This window comes from Geospiza fortis, unplaced genomic scaffold (assembly GCF_000277835.1).
Source record: "Geospiza fortis unplaced genomic scaffold, GeoFor_1.0 scaffold120, whole genome shotgun sequence".
In the NCBI taxonomy this organism is placed as follows: Eukaryota; Metazoa; Chordata; class Aves; order Passeriformes; family Thraupidae; genus Geospiza; species Geospiza fortis.
The window spans coordinates 1,193,489-1,211,644 of NW_005054364.1; the positions used below are offsets into that span (position 1 = coordinate 1,193,489).

Below are 18,156 nucleotides of genomic sequence, written 5' to 3' on the forward strand. Positions count from 1 at the left end.
TTTTTGCAACATATTTGTCAAAGCCTTTCTTCTTATCCTTAGTGCCCCTGGCCATACTCAATTCTAACTGGGCTTTGGCTTCCCCAACCTTGTCTATAGCTTCCCTTACAATTTTCCTGTATTCCTCTCAGGCCACCTGTCCTCGTGTCCACTTTCTGAAAGCTTCTTTTTCTCACTTTGAGTTTGCACAGCAGCTCCTTATCCATCCCTAGATGCCTCCTGGCATTTTTACTCAGTCTCCTTGTTGAGATACCTTGCTCCCGAGCTTGGAGGAGGTGATCCTTCAAATTCAGCCAGTGATATTGGGCTCCTCTGTCTTCCAGGGCTCTATCCAATGGGACTCTACCAAATAGGTCCTTGGAGAGGCCAGAGTCTCCTCTCCTGAAGTCAGGGCAGTGAGCTTGCTGTGTGACCTCCTTGCTATCCTCAGGATCATAAACATCATCTCCTGGTCACTGCAGCCAAGCCTTGAAGCACTGCATTCCCCACCAGCTCCTTCCTCTTGGTGAGCACAAGGTCCAGTGTGGCACCTTCTTGTTGGCTTTTCAATCACCTGTCTAAGGAAGTTGTTAACCCATTTGAGGAAGCTCCGGGATTGCTTGTGCCCTGCCATGTTCTCCCTCCAACAGATTTGAGATGGTTGAAATCCTGCATGAGGACAAGAGCTTACAAGTGTGAGGCCACTCTTGTCTGCCTATAGAGGGCTTCATCTGCACCATCCTCTTGATTGCTCTGCGACAGGCTCTCACTATAACATCCTCTGTCCCTGCCTTCCCTTTAATCTTCTCCCATAAGCTCTCAGCTGGATCTTCATCCTTCCCTAAGTAGAGTTCCATACTCTCCAGCCAGTTACTGACATGACTACTTGTCTCCCTAGCCTCTCTTTCCTAAAAAGCCCAAAACTTTCCATTCCAATGGAATGTTTGATGGGTGATGACTCATTCCCTAGGTTCTGTGCCCTACCTTTGTGACCTGCCTGCAGAACATCTGTGCAAACTGCTGTGCCACACTGTTCTCATGTCCCACACCCTTCTAATGTGCCACACCCTGCTTGCCTGCTCTGTTTGCTGCCCTCATGGCTGCTCACACTCCCTGGAAATATTTAAATGACAACGTCCTCCTGGCAATGCTCCCTCCTTTCCTGACGGGCTCCTGAGGGCTGCAGGGTCCTGAGGGGGTCTTGGGCAGCTGATCAGGTGTCCATGAGCTTGGGATCCTCCCATACAGCACAACCCAACAGTCCCCACAAGACTGACCTCGGTCACCACTGATAGCTCTGCTGTTACCTCTTCAACTAACTCTTGAACACTTATCCCAGCTCAGAGAAGTGTCTCATTCCAAGATGGCACTTAACATTTTAGCCATTTAACCTAATTCTACGTAAGTGTGTGCATGATGTGAAGTATGTGATTAAGATGTGCTTGATGTTCCATAATTAATTCACATTTCTGTGCCTTATTTCTTCTATTTTCATCTCCTGTCCTTAAGATAAATCTCTGATTGGACATGTAGAGGCAGTGTCCTCTCCCTTGCAAAGATGCAATTCCCTGAGCCATACTTATCAGAGTGCCTCTTCAGCACTGCAAGCTGCAATGTCCCATCTTCAGGGCCTGGGTTCTGCTGCTTCCTGTTTTACCCAGACCAGACATGTGAGAGAAGGATATGCCACCCTTTCTGTGCTGGCAGATCCAGGCAGAGTAGGACTAATCCTATCACTATAAACAGGATGGATTGATTACCCAGTTGCTGCCCAGGAGGAGATTTTAACTCTTCTGTGAGATGCCATCCACTCCTTCTTCTCTACACTTACAAGTGTTTGTCTTTCCAGTGTGCCTCAAGACACAAATCATGCCAGGACTATGGCAAGCTACTGGGGGAAGGAGGCTCTTGGGGCATTTATTCTCCTTCAGCCCCCCTCTCTGGCTTTCACATTAGCAGTTGTTTTCCGATGTGTTGCTGTGACAGGGAGGAGAAGTAAGGTTTCGTTAAGTGTTGTAATTCCAATAATAACCAGTACTTGAGATATACAATATAAAGCTGTTTAAAAGCCCAACACAGTCATCTGCTGCTTGAGATAGATAGCTTCCAAAAAATAAATTCAGAAGCATCTCTTTAATTTTTCACTCTCTACATTTCTTAGGGATGGAGGATGTAAATCATTTTGCATACATCAATGCAAATGCAATTCAACTTAGTACTGACATGCAGTCTAATTGACTTTAAAATGGAATTTTGTTTTTTGAGTGCTAATTTTCAGGTAATGACTTTCTAATTGATTTTCTTTTTATGAAGGACCATTGATTCACCCCCTTCAATGAAATTCAGTTGGCTTCCCAAGAGAATTTATGAAAAGCTGTTAAAAACAAGGATCTATTACTGCTGCTTTCTTCCCACCTTGCTTTGCTCTTCATTCTAAAGTATATATTTTATTATTTTTCCATGAACAAGCCTATCTTAACGAGGCTGAATAATTATATTGTGTGTATATATATGAGTCTGAAATGGTGTCTTTAAAAAATCCCTAACATCTTAATTCAAAGACGGATTGAATTTTTTGTTACATTCTTCCTAAAAACTGGATATTAACCACGGCTTCCAATGCATTAATATGACAGCTACTTAATATTTCTCTTAGTTGTTCTAAGTCATCGGTTTGGATCACTCAGAGCTTATCTGAACAAAAAAGGATTGATTATTTGATGATTTTTAAATTGAAGTATGAGCTATTGTGTTACCATATTGCTTATATCATTGTCACAGATGAGTTTGCATGAAGCATACTGGAGACTGCCTAAAAGTTTTCTTCTATCATACAGAATCACAATCCCAGCTAGATTTTAATGGATAATATAATGATAATTGGAAACCTTTTGGTGATCCTGTTTTGAATCTTGGTATTTAAGTCAGTGACATGACAACAGAATGAATTCCACAAAAAATGAATGGAAATCCATGCTGTTATTTTAGCCTGATTTTTCACATCCATTGTGGGAACGGAGGAGGGAAGCTAGTGGCTTTAAAAGAAGGCCCATACAGGATTTGGAAGCCAGGTCATGTTGTCATTTTTCAAGTTGTCCCAGACAAATTACATATTTTGCTTAATTACCTGATTATTTTAGTGTTATAGCAACACAGTGAGTATTTTCTCCCTAGTTTTCCAGGTTCTTAAGTTATCCATAATAGTGAACTATTCTTAGGTACAGAGCAAAAGACGTAATAAAATCCAGTGACTGGATGAACAAACCAAGTAGAAATAATGCATATATTTAACACTGAATATAAGTATGGAAAGGCTTCTGTAGAGGTGTGATTAATTCGATTTTTTTATTACTGTCAGTTTTGGAATCAAGACAGGATAACTTCATGAATGATGCACTATATCCCAGACTGTGAACCTGTTAACTGAACTATTGCATGGGAGTTGGCATTGTGTCTACTGAACTCCAGAACAGATTATTATAATGCTCTCCTCTGGCCACCAAAGTCAATGAATCTCTTTGATTTTTTGGGTTTGGTTTATCATATTTATTTATTTATTTATTTATTTATTTATTTATTTATTTATTTACTTGGGTGAGCAAGGATGTAAAAATCAGTGAATGGATTGGTTTTGTTTTTAAAGAATCAATGCATAAATAATAGCTAATTAATTCTCAACAAACACTTCCAAGAGAATTATCTCTGTCTTACAGGCAGAATGAGTTTCAGAGGCATTGGGATGTCAGTCTCAGTTCACACAGTAAGTAAGCAGCAAACAACTGCCAGCAGTCATTCCTGACTGCTGTGCTTATGCTATTACAAGTATTTACAGAGTTTTATCAAATGTCTGTAAAGGCATTTCCTGCAGGTGCTTTCTGTGATCCTGTAGAGAAACAGAGTAACATTATGATGGCCTCTTTCATCTGAAGAGCTCCAAATTCATTCTGAGCACTTGCAAGCATGTTTTCAAAATACTCCCAGGCTGTAAATAAGTCTAGAAGTCAGGGAAAGCAAAAGATACGGAGATCCTGGTACCTTTGTCTTTCCACTCTCCCTTCGTATAAATATCCACAAAAGGATGTTTTTGATTTCTCTTGTATTAGTTTTAGAAAAAAGGATATAACAGACTAATAGCAACAAGATAATGGCATCTTCACTCTGCTAAGGCTGGTGATGCTACAAACACTTTCCCTGAATGGGAAACAGCAGTGTCAGTGTGACGTAGCTTCAAAAAAAAAAAAAAATAAACAAGAAGATTCACTCAATTTGCGCCTTTGCATAGGAACAGAACCATAACCATCTTCTCTGTGCTGCAGCAAATCTTTGTCACAGGCAATTAGAATCGTGTAAAACAAGTACTGCACCTAAGTAATAAAGATCTTTGTACATCAGAAAATCCACCTTCTCCTTCTATATGAATAGTAAGACGCATGAAGCTCTCAATAACAACAGTGCTGCTCTACTGACATCTAACTCTTCTTTTAAGTTAGTGGCTGTGGAGGCTGCAAAGTGATAGAAAAGAGTGCAATGAAGTTATGCTAAACTCAAAATGTCACTGCCTCCTTGGCCAGGGAAGCATGTATCCTGGCTGCAAAAATAAATAAACCAGAAATATCTGACTCAGACAAAATTGCCAACGCTTGTGAGGAAAAAAAATGGCTTGCATGCAACTAGTAATCAATTGACTCTAATGTTCAATCCCCTAAGATTTATGGTACAGCTTAAAATTAAACTTAGGAAATCTCTGTTGAAAGAAAATTAGGCCTTTACATTACTTTAGTACTTGTTTAATGAATTTTAAATAAAGAAGTGGACAGGTGATCAAAATTTTAAAACCCTTTCCTCTTTCAATTATTGTTTTCAAACTAGATTTACATTTGGTGATTATTAAACAAAGGTTTTGATTTATGAAAATCTTCCTATTTCAGATGCTAACAGCCATTTGAAGGCATTTCAACTAAAAGATGTCTATACAGTTACCTTTGGAGTAGTAGTTGATGCAAACCTGAATAAAACATCAGCATATGGAAATTCTAGATGCATATTATCTCTGCAAAAGGGAAAAATAAAACTTCTGAAAGCATGCAGTTGCAAAAGAGAGAATGGGATGAAATCAAATTATATACTTTAAAACAAAAATAAGACCTTCAGTATTTCTTATTCCATTATTGTCTCTGTTGTTAAGACATCTAACAGTTTACTAAATTCACAAGGGTTTCAAATCAAAGATTACTTCTTACTCTGAACCTCTCATGTAGATACTACACACTTTTTGTATGAAGACTGAGAATGGACTTGAGCAGAAACACAAGAATTCTGCGTATCTCCCAAAATTCTTTCAGTCATGCTCATCTTAGCAGGGAAAAGGAAAAAAGAAAAGAAATCCCTGAAGAAAGAGGTAGCTTCTGACAATTCAGATACTTCTTTCCACATTCCTTTGAAAAATATTCTTGTGGCTTTTTGGTATCATTTCAAAAAGCCAAGTGGTTAAAACTGTCCTTATTTCCCTAGAAAGATGAGCAGCTATTCAAGTTGAAGGACAAGCTGACATGTTTGAAGCCTGTCACATACTGTAATTCTGCCTTTGGGGATTTCTTAGTAATATTCCTTTGATTAGTTTGAAAAGACTATTCTGAAGAATCCTACTCCAGGTATTCTTCCTGAGACAAGAATTTTGTGTTTGCTTGCATGCCATTTTGCTTTTGATTCTCTGCATCTAAAACCCTTTTTAACCTTACACTGAGTTTTAGAAAGGAACTACCCATTTTTCATTGACATCTTTCATTGACATTTTCATCTTATGATTACATGTTGGTTACAGGTTTTTTTTTTCACTCTTGTCGTGGTTCACAGACCGGAAGGCTCTAAACTTGTGAACCTTCTTCAGGAAGATCTTAATGAAGATGGTGATTTTTAGAGTATGGGCTCTGCCTAGGGTGAACAGGAGGAAAGGAAAGGAAAATGATTAGTGAGTTCTTGTATCATAGCTGACATTGATAGCTGCATCACCCTTTAGAATTCCTAACTTTAGTGTATGTGAAATATTTTAGATACGTTACTTTTATTTTCTTTCATCTTGACATATTATGAGAGTACTGTACCTACAGGTAGAAACTGAAACATGCTAGTGTTAGATGGCAACAGTGCTATTTTTCCTTTTTTTCTTTGGTAATTTTTTGCTAAATCTTGACTTAATATTATATGTGAACTTAATATTATATGTGAACTATGTGAAATTTATTTCATAAACTTTGCAACTTGGAGGCATGCAAAAACAAAACAAAAGATTCAAAATTATTTCTAATGCATCATTGTTATTTTTCTATAATTAAAAATCAATTTTGTAATGTTTTAATATTATTTAAGGACAGCTGAAACACGTTTAAAGACAGCTTAATGGCTTTTTTAATCCAGTTTTATTTCCCATTACTGGGAAGCTTATCTGAATTGTGGATAATATAAGTGCTATTTGCAATTAACTAAAATCCCAGCATTAAATAGATACTGAAAGTATAAAAGAAAAGCACCTGTTTATTTAAATTTTGTGTTCAAAGTTTGTTTATTTTATCTCAGTATACAATATGAACTTTATATATGAAGCAATTAATACAGAATAACCAGACTTTATTCCTCACTGATTGTTTTACAATTGTATTCTTGCAACTATTTCAGATATGCAAAGTTTTGTTTCACAATTGTTTCTTGCATGCTAATAGTCTAGTCAGAATTGGAATGATCTTGAAAGCAGTCTCTGGACTCTTCTGCAAATGAAACATAGCAATGAAAACTATTCATAACTGAGAAGAGTTTACCTTAAATATTGACAATCATGATTTACATACTATTGAAAATAAATGACTATAAAACCAGCAAGTACAGTAATTTTTATTTATAGTTATAAACTGAAGTCACAAATCAGTATTTTCTATTATGAGTAAAGATTGCTGTTTAGATTGATATTTAACTAATTAACAGCTAAAAAGCTTTCTGTAGCTGCTATGCCCTTACTGAAGATAGATGATTCTCAAAAGTATTTAAAACAGATTTTGACTTTGCACTTTTTCCTGCAGGGAGTTTTAGTGTTTTAATCCAAAGCACTAAATCAGAGGGTGTGGAATGACACTGCTGAGTTTGTGCTTTCCTCTCCTAAGTGTGCCCTCTGGTAACAGCCTCAACAGCTCACGTGGCAAGTAACCCAGAAGAGTAGTGGGGCTGTGCAGAAGAGATACAAGAAGCTTTGAGACAAGTGTGAGGCAAGGAGTACTGTTCTGAAAATTACTGAAAAGCTACTTTAAAATCATCAAAGTGTGCAAAAATTTCTAAATACATCAGTAGTAGAGAGGGAAAGAAACCAAGGACCTGAGTTCCTCTGTGTTTGACCTTCTCAAGGTGAGAGCTCCTGTTACTGCTGAGCTCTGTAGACCAGCAGCCAGTGATCAGAGAGCTGTTGCTGTTATTATTTCAGTAATGGTTGCAATTGTGAATAGGTGTTTTGGAAACACATTCTTCCTGTCTCTTTCATTCTACAGAAGATGCAGCAGAAGTAATTTTTTTGTGTATTAATGAATAAAATCTCACAACTCCTGTAGAGAAAAGCAGGTTTTATCCTGTCTGTGCAACCATTCTGCACTGATTTTTGTATTCTGTTTCTTTTAACATGAATCAGTCAGTGGGCAACTTTTTGGAACTATGGTGTTGATCACATTCTTTATTTTGTAGAATGCATTTATATTGTACCCAGAAAAATTTATATTGCACTGTGCAGAAACTGAAAAGTGGCAAGGTTTTAATTTAGTTCCCATCTCCCACTTTGCTTCACTGACCACAAAAGGCTCAGCTTTCTAATTTAGACACCCATGTGAATACTTGACCAAGTGCTTAATAAGAATTATTTTATTTTTACAATCCCATAAAATAATTTAATTTTTTACTCCATATTCCATATATGTGGAACAGAGACAGTGAAGATTAAATCAAAACTACCCAATCATTTTGTGTCTCCCTGGAACTATGCTAAGTGCCACAGAAAATTTTTTTGCAAGTTTGCTGTCTAGCATCACATGAGAACTGTCACAGACAGAATCCAGCACCTGTGCTGTAGGGCACACTCAGTCTGTTAACTTCATGGAAGATGACCCATTCCCATCTGGCAGTCCACAGTCATGGACATTGTGTACTTCGTTCACTCATGCAAATACAGGAGCTATCTTAGAGATACCAGTCCTATTCAATATGAAACCCCATGCTGCTCCTGGAGTGGGTCTTGCAGCATCTAAGTGTTAAAATCTGTTTAGTGTGTTTAAGACTAAGAGCAAGATAATGATTACTCCCCAATGTGTTCAGAAGCTACCACTAATAAAGCAATCAGTTGATCTTAACAACAAAGATGGAATGTTATTCAGTGGTGGGAAGGTTGTATTTTCTCAATTTAAATCAAACTGTAAATGCTGAATACTAAATCTAGGGAACAAATTGCAAAAGACTAGAACAGGCTTCCATCGGCAAAAATTTCCATGTCAAGCTCATGTGTTTTTCCTCTTGAATTTAGATATGTTAAAAATTAGAAAAACAAACAAACCACCCTAAAACCTCAAGGTATTTCAGCCTCAGTTGTTTATTGTATCAGGATGAATAATCACAATTTTCTCTCTGGCAACTGTATGAATCTCTGGGGAATTAATAGCAGGTAATTATGTACATAAATTAATATCATAATGATATTCAGGAATTTGTTAAGACTCTGCAGGAAACATAACTTCTACTAGCAGTGTTGGTTTTACAACCCTAATTACATTTTAATATTTTTTGTGTATAGCTTAGGTTCAAAAGAATTTTCAGATTGTTCCCATTTGATGTCAAGTGGAACAAAACCTATATGGTTCAGCATAGGGGTTAAAATTTCTTCTTCATTATACAGGCCACAAAATAATTTAGGAGCTTTGTTAATATCTGTTTTAGAAATTTTACAGGTTATGTTTGGTGTTTTTACCAAAAAGGGAAGAATATCTTTGCCACTGAGATATTTCACACATCTCTGGAATAGTGTATTCAATTTCAGGATGTAGAGAAACGTCACACTCTCTGTGCCTTTACTGTGATGCTGTGGTGTCCCATAAATTAAAATTTAACAGCATCCATATGTCTGTGTCCCTTGTTCGTAAGTCTAAAGGTCAGGGAAATGGGGTTATTAAGTGGGGTTATTAAATATTAAATAGTCCTGGGTAAAAGAAAAAACAAACAAAACCCTCCAGTCTGTACACATGTGCATTGTCAGATGTCCTGCCTCAAGTATTCCAATGATACTAAGTCAACAAAGGGTTGCAGTCCAATCCTTAAAAGAAGTCAGTTTCCCTAGCAAAATTCAATTTGGTAGTATTCCTGTGCATAAATAAAGAATGAACAATTGTACATAGAAGTATGAGAAAAGCTCTTAATTCTTGTGTTTGGGATTTATGAGCAAGATGGATAGGCAGTTCTTTATTTGTTTAGGCTTCATTACTCAAAGTAAATTAAACAATGATAATATCCTACAACAGTACCAGAAGATAAAAGAATGTTTCGCTTACATCCAGTTACTGAGTCACGTTCTGGACGCAGTAGCTGGGAGTGAGTGGGGATTTTTGGTTTGTATTTGTTTGTGTATAGGAGTTTCATTTGTTTCTTGTTTTAAAAGAAAAAATGCAAACATCAATACATTAAAACGCACAGAATTGATAATGAATGTCATATGTGTAATTTTTCTTTCAGGTATCTAAAATTATGCTCAGGTAGCATATCTTGATCTTCAATTTTCTGTCTTTAAGTTTTAAAAATATTTTCTAGGTAGATTATACAGAACGGAATCCCTACAAGTTATCTGTGAATAAAAGATGACAATATCCATTAAAATTTTTTTGAGAATTAGAGATTTCTGGAGGTTTTTGTTAAAATACCAAAAAATCAAAGTTCCAGTAGAGGAGGTTGTGTTGTTTTTGAGTAAAAGAGTAGTTTTCAGGCTATAAAATGTAGGCATATTTTGTTATAAAGATCAATAATGTTATGTTGCTAAATCATTTTGTTTTGTTTTGAAATGTAAAAGGCTAAAAGGCAGCAAATAAGCTTTGGGCTTTAGTCTTTGCATGTAATGATAATTCCATTATATTATTCATCAAATTAGGATGAATGTGTGGTTAGAATATGTTTTCAGCATACAAAGAGAGAATTTGAACTTGAAAGTAAACTTCCTAGGAGTCAGTAGAGAATATATGGGTGTAAAGATGAACAAAAAGATGGATCTGATTAAAAAATGGTAGGAAAGGATTTGAGGATAGGACAAAAGCGTGTACTCAATTCTAGTGAAAGCCTGCAACTAGATGTTCCTTACTTTGAGTATGTGAGTAGTTTTCCAGAAATTTTTAGCACTGAGTACATAACATTGGGGTATTGGGGTTTTTTATATATAAATATATATATACACACACACACATTTATGTAAAAGAGAGAAATAGGAAGTATATGGATTGCCACTGAAACTGGGATTTACTGCTAGCACTGATAATAGAATCAAGTTCATACAAGCTCACCATCATCAGCATTATAATGTTTAGTTGATCCCGTTTGTTGTTAGTCCTGAGCTCTTAGGAGTTCTGGTTATTTTAAAACCACAAATCTCAAAGATGAAATTCTGCACCTGTTGAAGCATTTGAGGATTTCATCATTTGGGATAAGGGAAATACCTGCTATAGTTTTTAATTACTTTCAGATACTTTTTTTTCTATTCAGATGCATTTCTCTGTGAGGTGATTATGCAGAATGCTGTAAATATATTGTTTTGCTTTGAATGTGTTTGTTTTTAGGCAAAGAGTAGAATATGCAAACTGTAGTGTTACTAATTGCGCTGTTCAATGAAGAGAATGCAGAAATGTTTTTTCAAGGAAAAGATTACTGCTTCCTATGACTTATTTTTACTCCCCACAGTACAGATGAAAGTATAGCAACCTGTCAAAACTGAGGTAAAATGGAAAGAATTTAGATCTGTTACTTTCTGATGCATTTTTTTTTCATTTGCTATTATTCTTTCTTTCTGCAACCTGTTTCCTTACCATATTTCTTTTATTTTTTTTCCTTCTACTTGAAGTTAATCTCTTACATCCTCCTTTGCCCGATCCTCTTATTCTTGCTGTTTGAGTTTGCATGCCACAGTTGGGCTGGATTCTCATAGGTATTAAGCAAATCTTCACCAGCAAAGAGGAATTGATGAAATTCAGTTTTTGTCTTTTTTTCTTAAATGTCCAAATACTAAAGTAGGAACAAATTTTTTAAACATCTTGTCTTCTCTGAAATCTGCTGTAGATTTCAGTCAGCTTGTGCAGAACCAGTTCATGATGTGAATTTTTCTAGGGCCCCTGGATTTGATCTGCCCTGCAGTGCCAAACATCATTCCACTGCACTGCTGGTGGAGAGCTTCCAGCACCCAGCCAGCCCTGCTCTGCTCATTGATGGTCCAGATTCCTGAAAACTCAAGTGTAAAATGCTTTCCAGATTTTCTTTTTTGTGCAGTCAGAGGGCTGGCAGCCATAACCAAAGCTGTCAACATGTCACTCTTGTAATCCTTCTAGTTTTTGAAAAAAATATTTGGTTTGGAATTTGGGGGTTTTTCTATAAAATAAAAATTTCAAGGTTTAGTCAGCTTGGCTCACCTTGGAGTCACAAAAAAACTCCAGATATCTTTCCTGAAGACATATTCTGCCTGCCTGTGGATGTTTCCATATTTTATAATGGTGCTTCTATTTCCTATTTCTGCTCTTTATAGAGCTATAGTACCAGGGAAAACAGACTTTGTACTGCTTTCATTATTGCAGTGTCAAAATAAAGCTAGAAGCATAGATTTTACTTCCCAGAAATTCACAGACATAAATTATTCCTTACTTTGATAAAAAGGAAAAAAAATAACTATCAAGAGTATAATATTGAGTATAAAATCAAAGTAGTGAAAAAAGTACTAGTAATTAAAGAAAACTATGAAAAAAATTTAGTAGTTCCTCACTTAGGAAAAGAAATGTCATCCTCCTGTTCCATGCATTGCTCTATTTTTACATCATCCTAGAAAGAGCCTACACTGAAGCAATTTTAGTACTCATCTCTGAATAGATCATTAATTTGGATGGAGAATTCTTCACCTGAATTAAGTGAAGAATTAATTTTCCCCTTAACTAAGTTAGATTCTCTGGTATATAGGTGATTATGTTTTTCAGTGAAATACAGGGATTTTTTCTCTGCTTCGCAGAGAGCTGAGAGATTGCAAACATCTTTTTGTTTATCCGGTTGAGGACCTAACCACCATCCTTCCATCATTTTACTCTTTGGTTAAAGTATGAAAATGTCCACTTTTGTTCACTTAACATTTCAGGCATTTCTGTGCCTCCTTATTTCAGAGGTAAATTATTTAATGCTGAGAATTTCTTTTTAACTCTTTATTGTAAAAAGCAATATCTCTAAAGGAGATTTTGTAATGTTCTTTCTTTGTCCATAGAATTGAATACTGTAAAATGGTTGCAAACTGTCCTATTACAGGAAGCTAAAAGAATTTTGGCCAGTTCTACTTACACACTACTGTTAAACTGGGTGCTATTTCATTACAATATTTATGTGAATTTATAATTTAGCTCTACTATTTTTAATTATTGATTAGAATGTAGCTGTTATTTAAGTACAAGATAAAAAATTGAGTCTGAATCTTAACTTTCTATAGCTGTACTTCCAAGTTTGCCAAACTCTTACCTTCACTTTTCTCCAGGTTCTTTAGTTGTGCAAAGATAATTATACTGAATGTCTCTCTGGTGTCCCCATGTACAGTGGGGTGGCTGAAGCATACTGGTAAAGCCACAGTGAAATTTAAAAATCATATAATTTTTGCTGTAAACTCTGCTGAATTGTTTATTATTTATTTAATTTATTAATTTTAAACTGTGTTAGTTGGCCTGTTAAAATATGTTATCTGTCCTATAAATCTTCCCTGTTAAATTTTGAAAACTATTCAGAGTGAAATAGTTTCCTCTTAAAGAGTGACAAAAATCTTGATGAATATGTTTGAAAGCTCCATTTAATAAATGTTCAAAAACACTGTTCAGAAAGGATTTGGGGACTTATTTTCTTATCTTTTTTTGTTGTTATCTGTTGCTGTCCTGTGGAGCACTACCTTTGAGAAAAGTGGTTAATAACATTCCCAGTCTTTTTGTTGCAATGTGAGCTGAAATGTGAAGCAGCTTACAGAAGTTAGTATCCAATACAAGAAGAGAAATGGTTTATAGAACAAAGAATTTTGGAGTTGGGCTCATGAGACAGTATTTTACAGATAAGTGACCCATTTTGATACTTTTCCCAGTTTGGGTTAAAGAAAAAGCATGATATCTGGCAGCAATATTTAAGTGACTTAATGAGATTAATCATCTGAAAAATTTGTCTAATTTATACAGGTATTTACACTTTTTTCTGAAAAAAATAGTTTTGCAAGGAGGTTTCTTATTGTAAAACTTTATATTTTATTTTTCTTTTTAGCCAGAGATTCATTCCCTGTTAAGAAAGAAAAAAAAATATCCTATTAGAGTTGTGGGTCTAAATTATACTTTTAAATCCTATTGGCCAGAAAAGGAGATTTTACAGCAATTGTGCATAATTTTCAAGGTCCTGTAAATTGATTTTTCAGTCTTGCAATAATGGATTTTGGCCTGGTATTTGCATTATCCACAAAGCGTGTATTACTGTTTCCCATTTATTTAAATGAAGGCTGTGTTTAAAAGATACTCTTCTGCTGGAGACTAAATGGAATGTGTTTTATTAATCTGGGACTGCCTTATTCTCTGTTGGCTATGTTTATGCATTCAGCAGAGGTTACTGATTCATATAGCAATAGGAACACTTGAAATGCCAGGTACCTGCTGGGATCAGCTCTCTTTCTGACAAAGGACTGGTAAAGCACAAGTCAGGGTAAAAAGCTTGGAGAGCTATAGAAAATACTTTTGATTTTGAGAATCTTTTTCATCTATAATTTAATTAAATTATGTAAAAAAATATCATGTCTTCCTACGTTCAGCTTCCTTTGACCATAACACTTCTAGGAAATGAAAAAAAGCCTGAACCAAAACAACCAGCAAACCTACATTTAGTAGAGTTTTGATAAGATTATACCAAGCATCATAAAATTAAAACATTTCCAAATGGAATTTATTCTTGAACTATGGAGCATTATCTTGCATGCTCAGTAAAACATACATATTTAAACGAATCAAAATTTTTATTCCCTCCATGAAGTTCTGTGATTCCTAGAACAAGATTAGGAAAACAGGCAGCTGCTCAGCAGCATTTTTTGTCATTGGTCGCTGTATGCTTTCCTTTGGCTTCTCTTCAGCTCGGAAGAGAGGACTGTTCATTTCCTTGTATCACCCAAATATATAAGTACTTCAAAGACACTAATTAATGTATCTTTCTAACTTATTTATGAAGTGAGGAGTGCCAGTCATCATCGTTTAGCACATCAATAGCTGCAGCACAAAAAAATAAGGTGGATGTAACTGTTAACATGTTTTAATTTTGTGAGTCCACCAAAGAATTGATCCTGTTCATCTTCCTTACATCTACCATCACCTGGATCTACTATGCATGGTACAAAATAATTATTCTTCTAAGATATATTTTTTGAATAAGTAGTGTCTGAGCATGTATTATAGGATTTTACATGTATTTCTTCAGATGCCAACCGTAAAGGCACTAGAACTGATTTTTTTTCTTCTTCTTCTTTTTCCCTTAGGCATTTCCTGGAAATACAAACTCTGACAGCGTGGTCCGGCATGATTTACAACATCCAGTTATTGCTCGCTATGTGAGGATAGTTCCTTTGGACTGGAATGGAGAGGGCCAAATTGGGTTAAGAATTGAAGTCTATGGTTGCTCCTACTGTAAGTTTTTCCATGATGATCCTTTTTTTCCCTCCCCTAAATAAAAACTCACTTCGAATTTTGGATTAAAACCAAATGTCAAAGACTTTCATCTAGTTGTGTTACCTAGGGCTTCATGAAATATTTGTTGGAACTCTGAGTTGTTAGTTTGTTCTTCTCTGGAAGATACAACATTGGAATTTGCAATGCTGCTTTGAAGTTGCTCCTTTCCATCTTCATTATTTCTGTTGTAGAATGCTTTGGCTATTGTATAAGCTTGCTTGGGGCATTTGAGGAAGAGATCACGTTCAAACAAAAGTCATGCTGGGTCTTGAAAGATAAAATGGAAACAGGGCATAATTTATTGCCTGGTGCAAGAGACAAAATTAAAGCAGTAAATTACAATTCTGTCTAAATATCTGACACATTTTTCTGTGATATTTTGTAGAGTATTTGAATGTGACTTCAGAATTTCTTCTGAAACCTGAGTGAGCTATGGTACCAGTGCTTCCATAGCTAAGAGCAGAACTGATAATGCTTTAGGAAATTATGCCCTTCTTTAATTCAATCCAGCCAGTGCTTAAGTTGGCAAACCCGCAAAACTGAGTTTATAATATCCTATTTCTATGTACTTTTTAGGCAGTATCCTGGATTTGCTGGTATTTTAGCTGGAAGATGTTGTTTGAGATTTGTCTTCTAATAACAAGACTTTAGAATAAAATGTGGAAGACTCATTACTGACTTCCTTGGGTGACATAAGACCTATTGGAGTCCTTTGCCATCCTGACTACCAAAAACAGCTGTGATTTCAACTGTTTTTTTTTAATTTGATTAGAAAGTCAACAGACTCCATACTTTCCTTCAATACCAATAGAACCATGAGGAATAGAGTTTTGATATAATTTTTCTCATTTCCATGCAAGGAATGTTTTAAAAATGTATATTGAATCACAGAGAATTTCCCAACAGCTGGAACTTAGTTGAGAAATCAAATCAAACTTGCTATAGTATTGATGCTGCTGTGCTGGGGTTACACATGATTATAAATATAAGAGCAGGACCTGTTGCAGTAAGACAAAGCATAATGTTTTTAAACTAATAGGGGGTCAATTTAGATTAGATATAAGGAAGACATTTTTTACAATGAGAGTTCTAGAACTCTAACAATTTACCCACAGAGGCAGTGGATGTTCCATCCCTGGAAACATTTAAACTCAGATTTATTGGGACTCTGAGGAACCTGAACTAGTTGAAGATATCTCTGATTATTGCAGAGGGATTGAACTAGATGGTCTTTAAAGGTCCCTTCCAACACAAGCTGTTCCATGTTTCTATGATATCTGTTGCCTAAGGACCTGTAAGGTTACCTACAACTCAAAGAGATTGAGCTTCTGAAGTTTTAGGTACAACTCTGATTATTCAGTACATGGCTCTTAATAAACAAGTGTTTACCATCATACTGCTAAAATGTTTTACGTGCTGTTTTAAGTACACCTAATACTACAGCATGGCTAATTTTCCAATCATATTAAATACTTGCTTCTAAGTATACCTCCATGCTTGTACATCAAATGTAAATTCAGGCCTTTGATACAAGAAACCAACATCTAGTTTACTATCAAATATAGCTCTCTTTAGCAGAATAAAATGTAGCAGAATCAAACAAGAAACCCCACAATATTTACTGCAATATTTACACATAAAAATGATACATTTTGATGAAATTAATAGACAAAATGCTGTAGGTACGCAACAAGGCACTTTTAGAGGCTTAAAGTAAATGTGAGAAAAAGTAAAACACAGCTTGCTGAAAAAATTATTTTAGTTGTTTGATGGAAAGTTGCTTGCTTGCTGAATTTTTGGAGGAGAATAAAAAGCCTCTGACAAGGACACAATATATGGAACCATGAAAATAATGATAAAATGTGTCTTCACAGAAGAAGTAAGGTGGCCCAATATAATTTCATAGTTTTACTGATAGAGTATTACTGGTCTGTTTGTATTAGAAATTATTTCAGTAATCACTGGAGATGTTTTATTGTAAGATTTAAAAGAATATATTCTGGTTTTATGTGTAAAGGGACTTTTCTTTCAACATTTCTGCTACAATGCAATGTGGTTTTTACATGCAGGAATTGGGCTGCTCCCAAAATGGTATCAGTAGGGAGCAGCAGAGCAGCTGAGAAGAAAAACTGAAAAATAAATGTGTAAGGGGAGAGGAAGGGAGCCCTTTGGTATGAATACTGTAACCAGGGAGTACTGTTTACAAATTCCCAGCTTGTCTTCAAATGAATTATTTGGAGCCAGGTGTAAATGCTACACCTTTCCATGTAGATGTGTCCTTTGGCAGAGGCCAAGTTTTTAACCTTATGATTAGAAGTGCATATATTTGCATATAAATATAAGCACAGCCATTAACCAGTGTTATTTGCAGATTAATCCTTCTGTCATTTAAGGAACTAACCATTTAGATAATCACCAATTTTAAAAGCCTGATTAAAAAACTGGCTTCTACTCAAATCTGTCCCAACTTTTGGAACTATTACCTTAATCAAAGGCTACCCAGTACATCACAATTTTAATTTTTCTTTTAGTTAACAAATAAATGTATTTTTTTATTTAGATCTATTCAGATTTTCCCACATTGCACACAAGGTTTAATTGGAAAGCCATGCAGACTGACTGTTAAAACTCTTTCCTTGCACAATGCTGCAACCTGGTCATTAGCCTCAGACCTTTAAGAAAAATGTTTCCTCGTATTGAGCTGCTTGTTTGAATATCAGGTCGCCAATTGCCATATTTCTAGTTCCTATTTTGTTTGTATATGTATATAAGATACACATTTAACTTTTTTGTACCAGGGGTGAGATCCATGTCCTTTCTTGCCCAGCAAATCAAGTTTAAAAAGAGGTATATTTTCCAGAGAGCAATTAGGCTTCACATCTGTATCCTGAAGAAGTTAATAGCATTATCAAATCTTCTTGTAGTGTTGGTTTGCTTAAAGTTTAAAGTCTGTTTTGTCTTTTAAATTTCAGGTCTGTGTTTTGTGTAGATGAGAACTGTGGGGTTGTCTTCTATCAGAAAAGTTCACAGAAGTCACCAAAAAAGAATTAGGGTCTTACCCTACAACAAGGTTCAGAATGAAATTTGGGTTTTAATTTTTTTTTTCCTATAGAGGAAAACTGCCTATATATTATTAAAAGAAAAAAAAAAGTATTAAAATTGGGTAAAGAACTTGCTTAATAGCTAAACTAATGGAGAAATT

At 35.4% G+C, this 18,156-nt stretch overlaps 1 protein-coding gene across 1 annotated transcript in view; it reads left to right on the forward strand.

Annotated features, from left to right (window-relative positions):
• The window catches only part of CNTNAP2 (contactin associated protein like 2), a 1,021,786-nt gene that overhangs the window by 426,262 nt on the left and 577,368 nt on the right, over positions 1-18,156 (forward strand). The window contains exon 4 of the mRNA XM_005424150.2: positions 14,765-14,912. Coding sequence (XP_005424207.1) covers positions 14,765-14,912 — 148 coding nt within the window. The remainder of the gene's footprint in view (positions 1-14,764; positions 14,913-18,156) is intronic.